Source organism: Leopardus geoffroyi, chromosome D2, assembly GCF_018350155.1.
Source record: "Leopardus geoffroyi isolate Oge1 chromosome D2, O.geoffroyi_Oge1_pat1.0, whole genome shotgun sequence".
NCBI lineage: Eukaryota > Metazoa > Chordata > Mammalia > Carnivora > Felidae > Leopardus > Leopardus geoffroyi.
The window spans coordinates 33,001,021-33,015,703 of NC_059334.1; the positions used below are offsets into that span (position 1 = coordinate 33,001,021).

General features: G+C 56.5%; 1 protein-coding gene across 8 annotated transcripts in view; it reads left to right on the plus strand.

Moving 5' to 3' along the window:
* CDH23 (cadherin related 23) overlaps positions 1-14,588 on the plus strand; it is a 416,047-nt gene extending 401,459 nt beyond the window's left edge. For 5 of the 8 annotated variants that reach the window (XM_045439531.1, XM_045439532.1, XM_045439533.1 and 2 more), the window contains 19 exons: positions 327-496; positions 719-856; positions 1,751-1,870; positions 3,405-3,582; positions 3,722-3,933; positions 5,949-6,140; positions 6,294-6,407; positions 7,251-7,380; positions 7,489-7,740; positions 7,821-7,982; positions 9,513-9,769; positions 10,126-10,223; positions 10,637-10,757; positions 10,842-10,921; positions 11,061-11,101; positions 11,270-11,345; positions 11,812-11,941; positions 12,144-12,266; positions 13,609-14,588. In XM_045439531.1, the coding sequence (XP_045295487.1) occupies positions 327-496; positions 719-856; positions 1,751-1,870; positions 3,405-3,582; positions 3,722-3,933; positions 5,949-6,140; positions 6,294-6,407; positions 7,251-7,380; positions 7,489-7,740; positions 7,821-7,982; positions 9,513-9,769; positions 10,126-10,223; positions 10,637-10,757; positions 10,842-10,921; positions 11,061-11,101; positions 11,270-11,345; positions 11,812-11,941; positions 12,144-12,266; positions 13,609-13,935 (2,921 nt within the window). In that variant the 3' untranslated portion in view covers positions 13,936-14,588. The other 3 variants (XM_045439540.1, XM_045439536.1, XM_045439535.1) reach the window with 3 other exon arrangements.
* Positions 14,589-14,683: the final 95 nt, after the last annotated feature.

The following is a 14,683-nucleotide window of genomic DNA, read 5'->3' on the forward strand; positions in this document are numbered from 1 at the left end:
TCTCTACCACCCAGGCTTCCGCTCTCAGGATCACTGAGGGGGTGAGAAAGCCAAGAGAGCGATCTCTCCGAGGTGGTCCCGGCCTCGCCGGGACTCATCCCTTTGACTTGTGAAAAGCTTTCTCTCGCCTCCAGTGAGGAGAAGAGCTGGACACCAGTTGCTGTTGGCCTCTGGCCAGCCTGCCACTAGGCAGTGCTGCTGGGCCACTCTCCTTCTTCAAGAGACCACATGTGCCCCTCAGGGCTCCAGATCCTTCTCTTTATACTTTGGAGAGTTTCCATGTGTGAGGAGTGGCAAAACCGGCGGCAAGTGCCTCTGTGTCTTAGGGAAAGTCATTGCCAACCGGACAGTGGACTACGAAGAAGTACACTGGCTCAACTTTACCGTGAGGGCCTCAGACAACGGGTCTCCGCCCCGGGCAGCTGAGATCCCTGTCTACCTGGAGATCGTGGACATCAATGACAACAACCCCATCTTTGACCAGCCTTCCTACCAGGTGGGGGGCCGGGCAACAAGTTGGGTCAGGACCTGGGCCCATTCCTTGGGGCCTTCGGGCATCTTCTACCCTTACCCTGCCAGCCTCTGAGCCCCAGGGGCATGACCACCCCGTGAGCAGCGTGGTGCCCTGGGCTGTCTACCATGGTGAGTTTTTAGGGAAGGGGCATAGACTCCAGGACTGACCTTGGCCCACTCTCTCTCCCTGCCCGCTGGGTTCCAGGAGGCCGTCTTTGAGGATGTGCCTGTGGGCACGATCATCCTGACAGTCGCTGCGACTGATGCCGACTCAGGCAACTTTGCCCTCCTTGAGTACAGCCTGGGGGATGGAGAGGGCAAGTTTGCCATCAACCCCGCTACGGTAAGCAGGCAAACCGGGCAGTGGGAAGGGCCCAGGGTCGTAGGCTGAAAAGCCACCAAAAGTATCATAGTCATCCCGGTTTCTGGGTCATGCCACCAGAACGTCTGTAGCCTCAGAGGTTTTTTACCAAGTCAGCAAGCCCCGCTACAGTCCCAGACATCCTGTAGACCGCACTTTCTTTCCTGGGGCCAGAGACTTTTGGAATTCCCCCAAACCAGAAAACCTGATGCAAGTCCACGAGGCTGCTTTTTAAAACTATCAAAAGAGAGGTATAGGAAGCTCTGCAGAAAGTGGGCACGGTGTTTGAGCTCCTGCTGTATACATGGCACTGTATTCCGTGCCGGGGAGGGAGGTCTCAGACTTGTGAGAGAGCAGAAACTCAAGAGAAAGGATGGGTGACGACTTCAAATGACTGTACATTGGTTCAAAGCTGCTAGTTCAGCACAGGAGAGACCATGGTGGCCTGGGGGCGGTTGGTCAGGTAGCACCTTCCCCAGGAGCTGGGCTGGAACTGGACTTTCCCTCCTACTGCCTCTCCCTGCCCATGTCCCCCTGAACTCTGCCCTGTCAACAGGGTTCTGTCCTTCCTGCTCAGTGTGAACAGTCAGTCGTGGTCCTGGCCCGGCCCTAGGAAGGGCAACTATTTATAGAGTACCACTCTATACCTGGCCAGGGAGTGACTTCCATCCTGGGCTGACCGTCCCATCTCCAGGCGGATTGGGCACTGGGGATAAGAGGAGCCACTGGAATCAGAGCTCCACGGGGGCGGGGGCGGTCATCCGTTCTGTCCAGTGCTGCACCTGCAAAGCCTAGAACAATGTCTGGTGTATAGTGTATACTCGATAAATATCAGTTGGATTGATGAAGGACCTGATTCCACCCTCCCCCTACTAGGGTGACATCTATGTGCTGTCCTCTCTGGACCGGGAGAAGAAGGACCACTATATTCTGACTGCCTTGGCCAAAGACAACCCTGGAGATATAGCCAGCAACCGCCGAGAAAATTCGGTGCAGGTAAGGGCCACCAGCCTGCGCCAGGGACACCGAGGACTAGAATTGTGGAGGCATCGAGCAAAGCCTTTCCTTTAGAGAATGCTTCAGAGTGGGAGGAGAGCCACCCGGTCTCCTCAGAGACATGGCGGCAGAGGAGGAGACAGCAAGAGCTTAGCTGGCTGAGTCAAAATGGCTGTGGCTTGGGGAAACGGGGACTCTTGAAGAGAAATCTCTTGTGCCAAACCCCTGCTAAGGCAGTTGAAAACACCTGAGTGTGACTTGAGTCAAACCTGGGGTGCCACGTGTCCCACTGTCCACGGTGGCCCACGGAAGGAAACAGTCTAGCAACCAAACATAATCGTAGAGCGATTATCTTTATTTATGTCTCTTAGAGAACATTAGCGAGGGATGCAGTTCCCAGCCCCATTCCTATTCCAGTTCTAGCACCGATGCCATCACCCTGAGGCCAGCGTACCACCTTCTAAACTCTATCCCCACTTCTCTCCAGAGTATGCCTTGAGGCTTTGCTTTCTCCTTCTTTCGTCCCCCCTGTTCTGCCTTCTCCAGTCCTGTCATTCTCTATCCAGTTCCTCCACATCTTCCCACAATAACCTAACCATCCGAGGTAAAGGGTGGGGGTGGGTGAGAAGTTGGGTGGGCAAAGACAAATTCTTGTAAGCAGGTAGGGGGGGGAAGGGGCTGGGGGCTCTCACACGTACCTGAATCCTGTCCCTGTCACATGGGCTGTGTCGTGTCACACATGCTGTGCTGGGAAAAGCCCATTATTTGGAGCCAGAAGACAGAGATCCCACTAGCTGAGCACCCTGCATTTGGCATGTGACCTCTCCGAGCCTCAGCTGTCAAATCTGTAGGGGATGGGAGAAAGGGCAGCAATGATGATGCTTCCTGCCCAAGGCAGTGGTGAGGCAGGGAGATGGGGAGTTGGCAAGTGCTTTGTGCACGGGGAGGGGTTCTTGAAATCACCGCCGTGAAGGACTCGGATGAGGCTGCTGTCAGGGCCATGGGAGCTACGCGGGGAAAGGGCCTCCTCACCTGCTGTGTCCGTAGGACCCGCCCTGGGCTGTGGGGTCGGCAGAGGGAGCCATGTCCCAAGCCAGACACAGATCCCCGGCAAGAGAGAACTTCTGGGAGTGGAGGAAGCACAGCCCAGCATTAAGATCCAGAGATCAGAGTCAGATGTCAAGGGCCACTGTGGGAAGCAGCAGAGGGCAGAGCAGGAGGTGGGCGAGGAGGGCTCCCTGCTTCTGGGCCCAGACGCAGATGATCCTGTAACCACAGTACTAGCTGCAAAGCATTTCCTTGAGCCAGGCATTGGGCACACATACCATCGTGGGTGAGCCTCACTAGCCCCTGAGAGATAAGATGCTACCGTCCCCAACGGCGAGGAAAACTGAGACTCGGGGTTAAAGACATTGAGGTCAGACTCCAACAGTGGGCACTGTCCACGCTGGCTTACTCCCGTGTGAGCGGGTCACCTGAAGCAGCAACCTAGTATGCTCCTGACCTTTGACCGCAACCTCCCCCCCGCCCCCAGGTGGTGATCCAGGTGCTAGACGTCAATGACTGCCGGCCACAGTTCTCCAAGCCCCAGTTCAGCACAAGCGTGTATGAGAACGAGCCGGCAGGCACCTCAGTCATCACCATGATGGCCACCGACCAGGATGAGGGTTCCAATGGGGAGCTGGCGTACTCACTTGAGGGCCCTGGCGTGGGTAAGTAGTCTGCTCCCCACCCATGATGCCTTGGGCGTGAGAGGGGCAGCCCCAGGGCCAGGAGGAGGAGCAGGAGGAGGAGGGATGGGAAGGACGTCTCAGCCAGAGCCAGGCCCTGCTCTCTTGTCCCACCTGCCAGAGGCCTTCCACGTGGACATAGACTCAGGCCTGGTGACCACAAAGCGGCCACTGCAGTCCTACGAGAGGTTCAACCTGACCGTGGTGGCCACGGATGGCGGACAGCCTCCCCTCTGGGGCACCACCATGCTCCTGGTGGAGGTCATCGACGTCAATGATAACCGCCCCGTCTTCGTGCGCCCGCCCAACGGCACCGTCCTCCACATCAGAGAGGTACTGCTCTCCCCTGGTCCTCCCGCCCACCAACATCTCCCTTCCCACATCCGGCCCACTCCCTCCTCCTGCAGTCACGCCTGGGAGACTGAAAGGGCCCCTCTGTGGAAGTGGGGAAGCTGAGGCCAGAGTGGGAGACAGACTTGTTCAGTGTCATACAGCGGGTAGTAGTATGAGCTGAGCTGTGCCAGCACAAGGGGCCCAAGTCTGACTCTGTCGCTACCAGCCAATGACCTTGAGAAAGTGACTTTTCTGGGTGTTTTTTAGATGCCCCATCTCTTGCTCCGAGAAGTCTACCAGAAAAGCCAGTCTCCCCGGAAACTCACACCCCCCCATATTAGTGTCTCAAAATAAACACACATGTTCCTTCCGTCTGTCTGTTGTTCCTGCTGATACCATGCCTAGGAATTGAGTACCAGCATCAAAATAAGAAACAAGGGGAAGTGGCTGAGGTTCCAGAATTCCCCACCCTTTTGTTCCTTGCTCTAAATTGCCTTGGAGGGGCGCCTGGGTGGTCAATTAAGCGTCTCACTCATGACCTTAGCTCAGGTCATGGGATCAAGCCCCATGTCCAGCATCATGCTGACAGTGCAGAGCCTGCTTGGGATTCTCTCTCCCTCTCTCTCTCAAAATAAACTTTTTTAAAAAAATGTTTAAATTGCCTTGTAAAGACAGGCAGTACTCCTTCATCTGTCCCTTCCCTCCTTCCTCTCAGCACCCAGGCCCGACCTGCCCCCTGGTGGTATAATTGGGGTGTCTCCCACTTGCTCTCTGTTCCCCAAACTTCAGCATGCCTTCACCTCAGAATGTCAGCATCAAGTCCTTGTCGTCACTCTGTCTCCTCTGAGAGGCCCCACAGGAGAAATCTGTCCCAGGGCTGCGCTCTAGGAAACGCTGTGCACCTACCTTGTGAGTTGCTTTTTCCAGCACCTACTGCAGTGACAGAGTAGTCCTCTTTGCACTGCCCGCCAGGGAGCTCAGAGCAGTCAGCCTACGCCAAATGACCCCGCAGGGACTTAGTGCACAAACCTGGACCCCTACTCCTCAGTTTCCATCTTCCTGCCAATCACTTTCTTTTCCTTTTAAAAAAATGTTTTTAAGTTTATTCTGAGAGAGAGAGAGCACACGTGCACACAAGCAGGAGAGGGGCAGGGAGTGAGGGAGGGAGAGAATCCCAAGCAGCTTCTGTGTTGTCAGCACAGAGTCCGACGCAGGGCTTGATCCCACAAACCACAAGATCGTGACCTAAGCCAAGATCAAGAAGAGTCAGACACTCAACTGACTGAGCCACCCAGGTGCCACCATTTTCTTTTTCTTTACCCCGATTTTTTTTTAACTTGTTTGCTCTTATTATCACTTATACATTCTTATAAATTGTCTCAAATCTTTTTTTGTGGAACGAGGCAAGGTATAAATTAATAATAATCTAGTTCTTTTTCCACAACAAAGGCCCATTTGCTACGTTTTTCCCTTCAAGACTCCAAATTTTGAAAGATTTGTGTCTCGCAGAGAACCAGCTACGTTAAGTAATTTTCATGTACCCTCATGTTCATGTACCCCATTGGGTAGACGGTGTTGTCTGGGGACACCTAAGGCTCCTGTGATTAGGGTAGCAGAGAGCAAGACAGACCCAGCAACAGAATGGTAGCTGTGGCCTCAGCTTTTGGATTCCCCTTCTGCCTTCCAAATCTCAGCATGCAATGGGATCCGAGGGACGGGGGAAGGCCCGGGAAGGGCAATAACCCTGAGAGACTCTGAAGCGTGGTGGATGGAGACCAGCTGGGACCATCACTGGGTAGTGGAGTGGGGGTGGGGTGAAGGGATGCTCTAGCAGGTGCCGAGACTCCAGGAGAGCCCAGCTAAGCAGGCAGGTGTTTCCTAAGGATGCCAGAAGGTGGCAAGGGCATTCTGCTAAGTGAGGACAAAGCACAAGAGCTCCATCCGGGCGTGGGAGCTGGCATTCTCTCAGATGGCCCAGGAGCCTCCCTGCCATGCCCCTCCACCCCCCACCACAGGAGATCCCGCTGCGCTCCAATGTATATGAGGTCTATGCCACAGACAAGGACGAGGGCCTCAACGGGGCCGTGCGCTACAGCTTTCTGAAGACGGCTGGCAACCGGGACTGGGAATACTTCACCATCGACCCCATAAGCGGCCTCATCCAGACCGCTCAGCGCCTGGACCGCGAGAAACAGGCTGTGTACAGCGTAAGGGGGCGGGCCCCAATGCGAGGGGCGGGGCCAAGAGAGGGGCCGTCCTCTAGGCGCAGGGCCACCACCTCCCCACCTAGAATGCCCACAAGGGCGGTGACCGGGCCCCCAGGGAGTGCCCTCCTCTGACTGTGCCCCTCCACCCCCCAGCTCATCCTGGTGGCCAGCGACTTGGGCCAACCAGTGCCATACGAGACCATGCAGCCGCTGCAAGTGGCCCTGGAGGACATCGACGACAACGAACCTCTCTTTGTGAGGCCCCCGGTGAGCTCGCCCATTCCCCCCGCACCCACACAGGGACTCCCCGCCTGCAAGTACACACGCAGGGCTCTCCTGTGCACACTGTGCCATATACATGTGGTTCCGTTCAGAAACTGCATGCACTTCCTACAACATTTATTGAGCTGCTGCTATTTCAAGGCACTACCCAGCAGTCAAAAAAGCAGGCAAATACGCCTGACCCCTAGAGCTGTAACTCACCTAATTGCACACACAAGAGCACACAGGAAACCTGAAATTGAGCTCCGCTTCACCCAGCTGGGGCCAGCCGAGCTGCTCGTGTAGACTCATACTCGACAACTTGATGGGGTTTTTTCCTGCGGGCACATGGGGGTGACATTCCCTGGAGGCTCTGAGTGCACATCCATGTGCATATAAGAGTGTGCCCCCTTGGGGCACCTGGGTGGCTGGGTTACGCGTCTGACTTCGGTCTACGTCATGATCTTGTCGTTCCCAAGTTCGAGCCCCACATCAGGCACTGTGCTGACAGCTCAGAGCCTGGAGCCTGCTTCAGATTCTGTGTCTCCCTCTCTCTCTGCCCCTTCCCCGCTCAAGCTCTGTCTCTCTCGGTCTCAAAAATATAAGTTTTTTTTTTTTTTAAGTTTTTTTTTTTTTTAAAAGAGTGTGCCCCCTTGTTCAAACATCCATTCAGGTGCTGGGATACTTCATAGAACCTGCCAGACCAGGCCCAGCCCACACTCCCCTGAGGTTACGGAGGTCCTGCTCACCCCACAAGCCTTGGGCAGTAAAGTCCCTCAGCACCTACAAAGGTACTGCGCAAGGTCCTTTGGCCTTGGCCCTCATGTGACATCCCCCTCCCCCCTGCAGAAAGGCAGCCCCCAGTACCAGTTGCTGACAGTGCCTGAGCACTCGCCACGTGGCACCCTCGTGGGCAACGTGACAGGCGCCGTGGATGCAGACGAGGGCCCCAACGCCATCGTGTACTACTTCATTGCAGGTGGGGCCTGTCAGGGCTAGTGCCCTACCTACCCTGGGGCTGGAGATGACCCAAGTATGCCCCACCCCAGCCCTGCCCCTTCACCCTGTGCCGTGGTCCCATCCTCAGCCGGCAACGAAGAGAAGAACTTCCATCTGCAGCCTGACGGGCGTCTGCTGGTGCTGCGGGACCTGGACCGGGAGCGTGAAGCCGTCTTCTCCTTCATCGTCAAGGCCTCAAGCAATCGCAGCTGGACACCTCCCCGTGGGCCCTCCCCAGCCCTCGACCTGGTCACTGACCTCACCCTGCAGGAGGTGCGCGTCGTGCTAGAAGACATCAACGACCAGCCCCCGCGCTTCACCAAGGCTGAGTACACTGCAGGTGCAGGGGCCAGAGCCTGGGTCTGGGGGGCGGGGCGGGCCCTGCCCTGCCGCTTACACCCACCTGCCCGTTCTCTGCAGGAGTGGCCACCGATGCCAAGGTGGGCTCAGAGTTGATCCAGGTGCTGGCCCTGGACGCAGACGTTGGCAACAACAGCCTGGTCTTCTACAGCATCCTGGCCATCCACTACTTCCGGGCCCTTGCCAATGACTCTGAGGACGTGGGCCAGGTCTTCACCATGGGTAGGAGCCTCCACCCAAGACCTCTGTCACTGCATGGACTGTAGTCTGGAGGAGATGGGGTCTGTGTGGGCACCACAGGGTATGAGTGGCTGGCCAGCCAGCCATGTCAGTCCTTCGGTCCACCCACCCATCTGGCCATCGTTCAGCCAGCTATTTGTTAATCCGTTCATTCACCCACCGATCTTTCTAGTCTCTGATCCCCCTTTCCATCTCTACTTCTACCCACCCATTTTCTCCTTCCTTCCATCTCTCCCATCTTCTCATCCATTATTCATCCATCCATCCGTTCACCCACCCGTGTGTCAGTCAGCCCATCCATGCATCCGTCTACCCATCTACCCATCTGTCCATTCATCCACCTTCCCATCCTCCTTTTGGTGTGTCCACCTATCTTCCTATTTATGCACCTCCCCCTCCCCCAGGCCAGGCACTGTGCTAAGCACTGAGGAGCCAGAATTCAAAGAGCACATATGTACCTGAAAGCGTGCATGTTTACTTGTGCATCGGCCTGTGTGGACGACTGAGCCTCTTGGGTCAGGTTCTGCAAGGCCTGGAGGGTGTCCCATTACCCAAAACCTTCCCCATTCTTCTCGCCTACAGGGGTCAGTCTAGACTCCTTGGCCTGGCTTTCAAAGCTCACCAGGTCTTCCTCCTGGTCCCTCCTCTTCCTGGCTCCACAGCCCCCCACTCTCTGTAAGGGCCCCATGCCCACCCAAGCTGAGCCCCTCACCACTCACTCCTTCAGACTGTTCTGTACCATCCTCCATTGGCCTTTGCTCTGTCTTCACTTCCTGAAATACCATCTTGACCTTCACCTCTGTCTTCAGATATGCTCCCCCTAACCATCTTCTGAAGGCTAATTCACAACCAGCCACACAACCAGACATCATCCCTATGTCCTCTCATCTCCTACTGCTTAGTTTAGTAACTTAGGACACAGAGGGGCTGTGTACCTTGCTAAAGGTCACACAGCGAGAAAGTGGCAGATCTGGAACCCAGGTCTATGGTCTTCTAAGAGAAGACTACCGTACGACCTCTGGTTATGTCTCTAGTATGGTTGTGGAATTCTGAAGTGCATGTGTGTGTGACAGAGACAGACACCGAGGTGTTCACACGTCTCCCATCGCCCCTGCCTGGGACAGTGGGGTCCCAGACTTGTCACCCTTGGGACACTGCAGCCCACAGTTGTGTTTTAACTTACAGTGTTTAAGTAAAACCTTAGAAATCCCTAGAAGCACCGGTTGTGGCAGCACTGGCTGCATTCTCCCAGGATAATAATCCACCAAGAGGAGGTCAGAACTGCTGCTCCTTCAGATGAACGGAACACTCATGCTCACTTGTCCCCCCCACCCCACCCCCCCGCCACCTTCTCTGTCAGCTTTGCTCTGCTAGGCCCTGTGGGGACTTGTGGCCTGAGATGCAGCCTCCCCTCAGTGTGTCCAAATGCCCCTGGCCCTCGCCCCTTCCCAGGGGATTGAGGGGCACTGGGTGGCCCCTGAGCTGCACCCTGCCCGCGGGCTCTTCCTGCAGGGAGTGTGGATGGCATCCTGCGTACCTTTGACCTCTTCATGGCCTACAGCCCTGGCTACTTTGTGGTGGACATTGTGGCCCGGGACCTCGCAGGCCACAATGACACGGCCATCATCGGCATCTATATCCTGAGGGATGACCAGCGTGTTAAGATCGTCATTAACGAGATCCCCGACCGCGTGCGTGGCTTTGAGGAGGAGTTCATCCGCCTGCTCTCCAATATCACCGGTGCCATTGTCAACACTGATGACGTGCAGGTGCCCCATGGAACCCACCCTGAGTCTGCGGGCTATGAGGGGAGGAGGACCACGCCACAGGGATGGGGCACTGCCACTGCGGTCAGGGGAATGGAAGGGGGTCTCTGTGGCCCCTCAGTCATTCCCTAGCTACATGGCCTTGGGAAAGTCCTTCCACGTCTCTAGCCATCAGCATCCTTACCTATAAAAATAGGGCCAGTGATAGCACCTGGCCCAATGCAGCCAAGTGACTGATACCACGCGTGGTCCTCCGTGAGCACTCAGCAGTGATAGGTTTATCGGCAGGGTAGGCCAGGAGCAGCTCCCCATCCCATTCCTTGTTCCTGCCACGCCCCCTGACGCTTCTTCTCACCTAGTTCCATGTGGACAAGAAGGGTCGGGTGAACTTCGCACAGACAGAGCTGCTCATCCACGTGGTGAATCGCGACACCAACCGCATCCTGGACGTGGACCGGTGGGTGGGGTCTGGTCGGTCCACCTGCCTGCCTGGAGCCGGGGAGGGGACCCACCAAAAGAGGCCAATAACACCATCAGGCCTGCTGTGTGGGGCTCTCGCCCAGAGGTGGGCAGGGCTAGTAGAGAGTAGTTTGCGGGTATGAGCAGAGCTCCACCCCTCTGAGTCCTACTCTCCCCATCTGTAAAATGGCAGTATTACATAGATGGTGAGGAAACAAGCAGGATCCTGTAGGAGGAGTGGTAAACCCTGTAAGATACAAAACCATTCTAGCTGAGTGGGATTTGATCTTGCAAAGCTTGGTGGGGGTGAATCTGGGGGTCGCCGGCAGGAGCTCAGCAGAGCCTTCTGAGTGGGATGAGTTCTTGAGGAATGGCTGAAGAGGGAAGCTGAGGCCCCCTCCCCTCACTCAGGGTGATCCAGATGATTGACGAGAACAAGGAGCAGCTGCGGAACCTCTTCCGGAACTACAATGTCCTGGACGTGCAGCCTGCCATCTCTGCCCGCTTGCCCGACGACATGTCCGCCCTGCAGGTAGGTACTCCTGGTGGCACCCCGCCCCACCACCCCTCTGCCCTGGGTGCTCTCGCCCACTCACACCTGGCCCCACTCCCCCAGATGGCGATCATTGTCTTGGCCATTCTCCTCTTCCTGGCTGCCATGCTGTTCATCCTCATGAACTGGTACTACAGGACCGTGTGAGTGACTCCTACACCTCCCTGCCCTGGGAAAGGCTGACCAGCCCTGCTCCTGGGACAGTCACAGAGGCAGGCAGGGCCCTGAGATGCCAGCCCCACCCAGACTCCTTCACCAGCCCCTCTCTCTGCTTCTCTCTAGACACAAGAGGAAGCTCAAAGCCATTGTGGCTGGCTCAGCAGGTGAGCAAGGGCTACGATGGGGGACTGAGGCGGGGCGGGGGGGTGGGGGGGTAAGGATGACAAGGCAGGAGGGGCCTCTGGGGGCCTAGAGTGCCTACCTAGGCCTCATAAGGCTGGCTCAGGCTCCACCAGCCCCAGCAGGGTGCCTCCCTCCCCTCCATGCCCCAGAACTTCTCCCTACAGGAAATCGTGGTTTCATTGACATCATGGACATGCCCAACACCAACAAGTATTCCTTCGACGGGTGAGTGGGGCCCCTGAGACCTCAGGGTCACTTTGAGGAGGCATGCCCAGGACCCAGTGGGAGTGGATTGTCTGACACCCTCAAGCTCTGAGGGACCAGACCAGCTAAAATCTGGGGTGTGGGTGCCCCCTGGTGGCCAGCTTTCTCTACAAAGTGTTGGCTGAGCTGGGATTGGGATCAACACCCCAATTGGGCCCCCAGTTCCAGCAGACATAGACTTGGACTCCAGGTGCAGAGTGAGGCCTCTGTACCAAAACTAATTGAGATCAACATGTCCTGGTTCTTGAGGGATCCTAGCGTGGCTGTGCACCCAAATGCAATGGGCTAGGGGCCTGCTTCTCAAGGCCATGAACCTCCAGTCCTAGGAAGGTACTACCGTTGGCCAAAGAAAAGAGCAGGGGTTAGTGGTTAAGCTACAAGGGCATCTGTCCCTCCGCACCCCACCCACCCCACTCCCCACCTGCAGGGCCAACCCCGTGTGGCTGGATCCTTTCTGCCGGAACCTGGAGCTGGCCGCCCAGGCTGAGCATGAGGACGACCTGCCGGAGAACCTGAGTGAGATCGCAGACCTATGGAATAGCCCCACCCGCACCCATGTGAGCCCTGGCCAGAGCTAGGGGCAGGGGGTGGACAACCGTGCGGGACGGGGTGGAGGTAAAGCAGGTCTTTGCCACTGCCTGCCAAGGAGCTGGGTTCCTTGGGGGATGAGGGTGGCGGGTTGTATCCACTACCCTGGGTGTGTGTACATACGTGTGCATGCGGTCTACCTCTGCTCCGGCTAATGTCCCCTCTCCCCAGGGAACTTTTGGGCGTGAACCAGCAGCAGTCAAGCCTGATGATGACCGGTACCTGCGGGCAGCCATCCAAGAGTACGACAACATTGCCAAGCTGGGCCAGATCATTCGGGAGGGACCCATCAAGGTGAGCCCTCCCTGCAGGCTTCTGCACCACACCCCCTCAGGGGCCCGCACCCAGGCCTCTGGCTGAGCTTAGACCAGTTCCCCAGGATACAGGGATGGGGGAGGATCCTGGGAAACAGCTTTCTCCACCTCGAGGCTCAGGCCAGGGCATCTGGCTGACCAGGAGCTACTTCAGCCTGCAGTGGCCTGGAGCCCACGTGGGTTCTAGCTGGCCACTGTCACCAGGCTCTGCTCCCAATTCTTTCCCCTCGGATCAGGTGCCTATGCACCTTCCATCACCTCCATCCGAGTTATGGGAGTGAGCAAGGGGTATGACAGGCAGGGGAAGGCCTTGGTGGGGCGTTAACCCTCTCGCTCCCCCAGGGATCGCTGCTCAAGGTGGTCCTGGAGGATTACCTGCGGCTCAAAAAGCTCTTTGCACAGCGGATGGTGCAAAAAGCCTCCTCCTGCCATTCCTCCATCTCTGAGGTAGCCGGGCAGGCCCGGAGCTGTGTGCTGTGCCCCAGCCCTGGGGGTGCTCATTCCTTCCCTCCCTCCCTCTCTTGCTCAATCTCTCGCTCCAGCCACCCACATCCTTCTCAATCCCTAGAGTTCAGCAGCCAGGGCCAAAGACAGCAATGGGTGGGGCCCAGGAAGTCAGCCGGCAGGCCCAGTCTACTTTCTGGGCTCTGCAGTGGGCTTTCCTAGAGTGGGTGCTGAGGAGTGTTTCTCAGACTTGAACCCCAAAAAGGTGCCTTTAAAAGGCATCTGATGTCCTTATAGGAAACAGGCTGCAGTGTCGAATGGGCCTACATAAATTTATTTGCCTGCAATGATGTCAACACTTTAAAAATTCACTTTCTTCAAAACCCCAGATTTCCAGTTGGGCCAATTCCCAAACGGAATAGGCTAACAATGAACAGTTCCACCCAGGACAAAAGTGCCACCATGTGTTGAGTTTCTACTATATCCTATCACCCCTCCAACTTCATCTGTGGACACTCCCTACATGTCCTGCTCGAGGACAAATTGTTGACAAATCCAGATACCAAAACTCCATCACAGGACCCTTCTCAAAGCAAATACACAAAATTCAAGATTCTCATGGGAAGCAAGAACACATCCCTAACACCCTAAGTGTCCGGGTTCCCCTCTGTACCCAGTTTGAGAAACACTGCCACCAGCTGGACAGGCCAGCCCACTGCAGCACAAGCCTAGAGGTGCTTGCAGAGCTACCTGTGGGCAGTAGGAAGGAAATGGACACAGGAGGTGGGACTCTGGGGCCATCCACCTGCTCAGCCCTTGGGCATGACCTTGAGCATGGGTGGGTCTCAGAGCCACTGGGGGATCCTGGCCTCTTGCAGCTGATCCAGACTGAGCTGGAGGAGGAGCCAGGGGAGCACAGCCCCGGTCTGGGCAGCCTGCGCTTCCGCCATAAGCCGCCGACAGAGCTCAAGGGGCCTGACGGGATCCACGCGGCACACGGCAGCACGGGCACTCTGCTGGCCACTGACCTTAACAGCCTGCCCGAGGACGACCAGAAGGGCCTGGGTCGCTCACTGGAGACGCTGACCACAGCTGAAGCCAGTGCCTTTGAGCGCAACGCCCGCACAGAGTCAGCCAAATCTACACCCCTGCACAAGCTTCGTGATGTGATCCTGGAGAGCCCCCTGGAGATCACAGAGCTATGACCAGACGGGAGCCTCGCCGGTGTGAGCAGCACCTGCCCCCATCTCTCCCAGGGCAGGGCAGAGCAGGACCACAGTGTGGGCCCCTCCCCAGGCTGGCTCTGGGCGCACGACCTCGGGCTGGCCTGGTGGCAGCCCGCACCAGCTGCTCAGATTCCACTTCTGCCAGATGCCCATTCAGCACCTGACCTCTATCTTCATAAAATTTGTTATTTTTTTAAGAAAACCAAACAAAAATGTTAAGCATCTAAGGACACAGGTAAGGAGGGTCACCGGGGGCTCAGGAGCGTGAGGACCAACTCAGCCCAGGCTGAGCTCTTAAGAGGCCAAGCGGGCCCTCTTCCCCTCCCCTCCCCCCGACTTTCAGACCAGAAGAGGGAGGCCCAGAGCTGGCGTACCCTGCCTGGCCTTGGCTCCCTGACTTCAGTTCAAGTCCCAATGCATTTCTAGCACATCCCCAGCTGGACATCCAGCTAGGGGCTGACAGTGATCCCTGCCTCCCCACATGGACATGGTCAACGTCGGCGAACCGCGTTCTCTACATTTCACTGGCTTCCCAAACGTGCCCGGCTCCTAAAGAGAAATGACTGGTGTTCTCTTGGGTTCTGAATGTGTTTGTGTGTATTCCTTTTTTAAATTAAGTTATTCCCTCAACATTTTCCCCTTGATTTTGTTTAACTGGTACTCCCTGAACGTTTCTGGAATGGTCTGAATTTTAAATAAGAAAAGCAACTCACAAGGAATCAGTAAT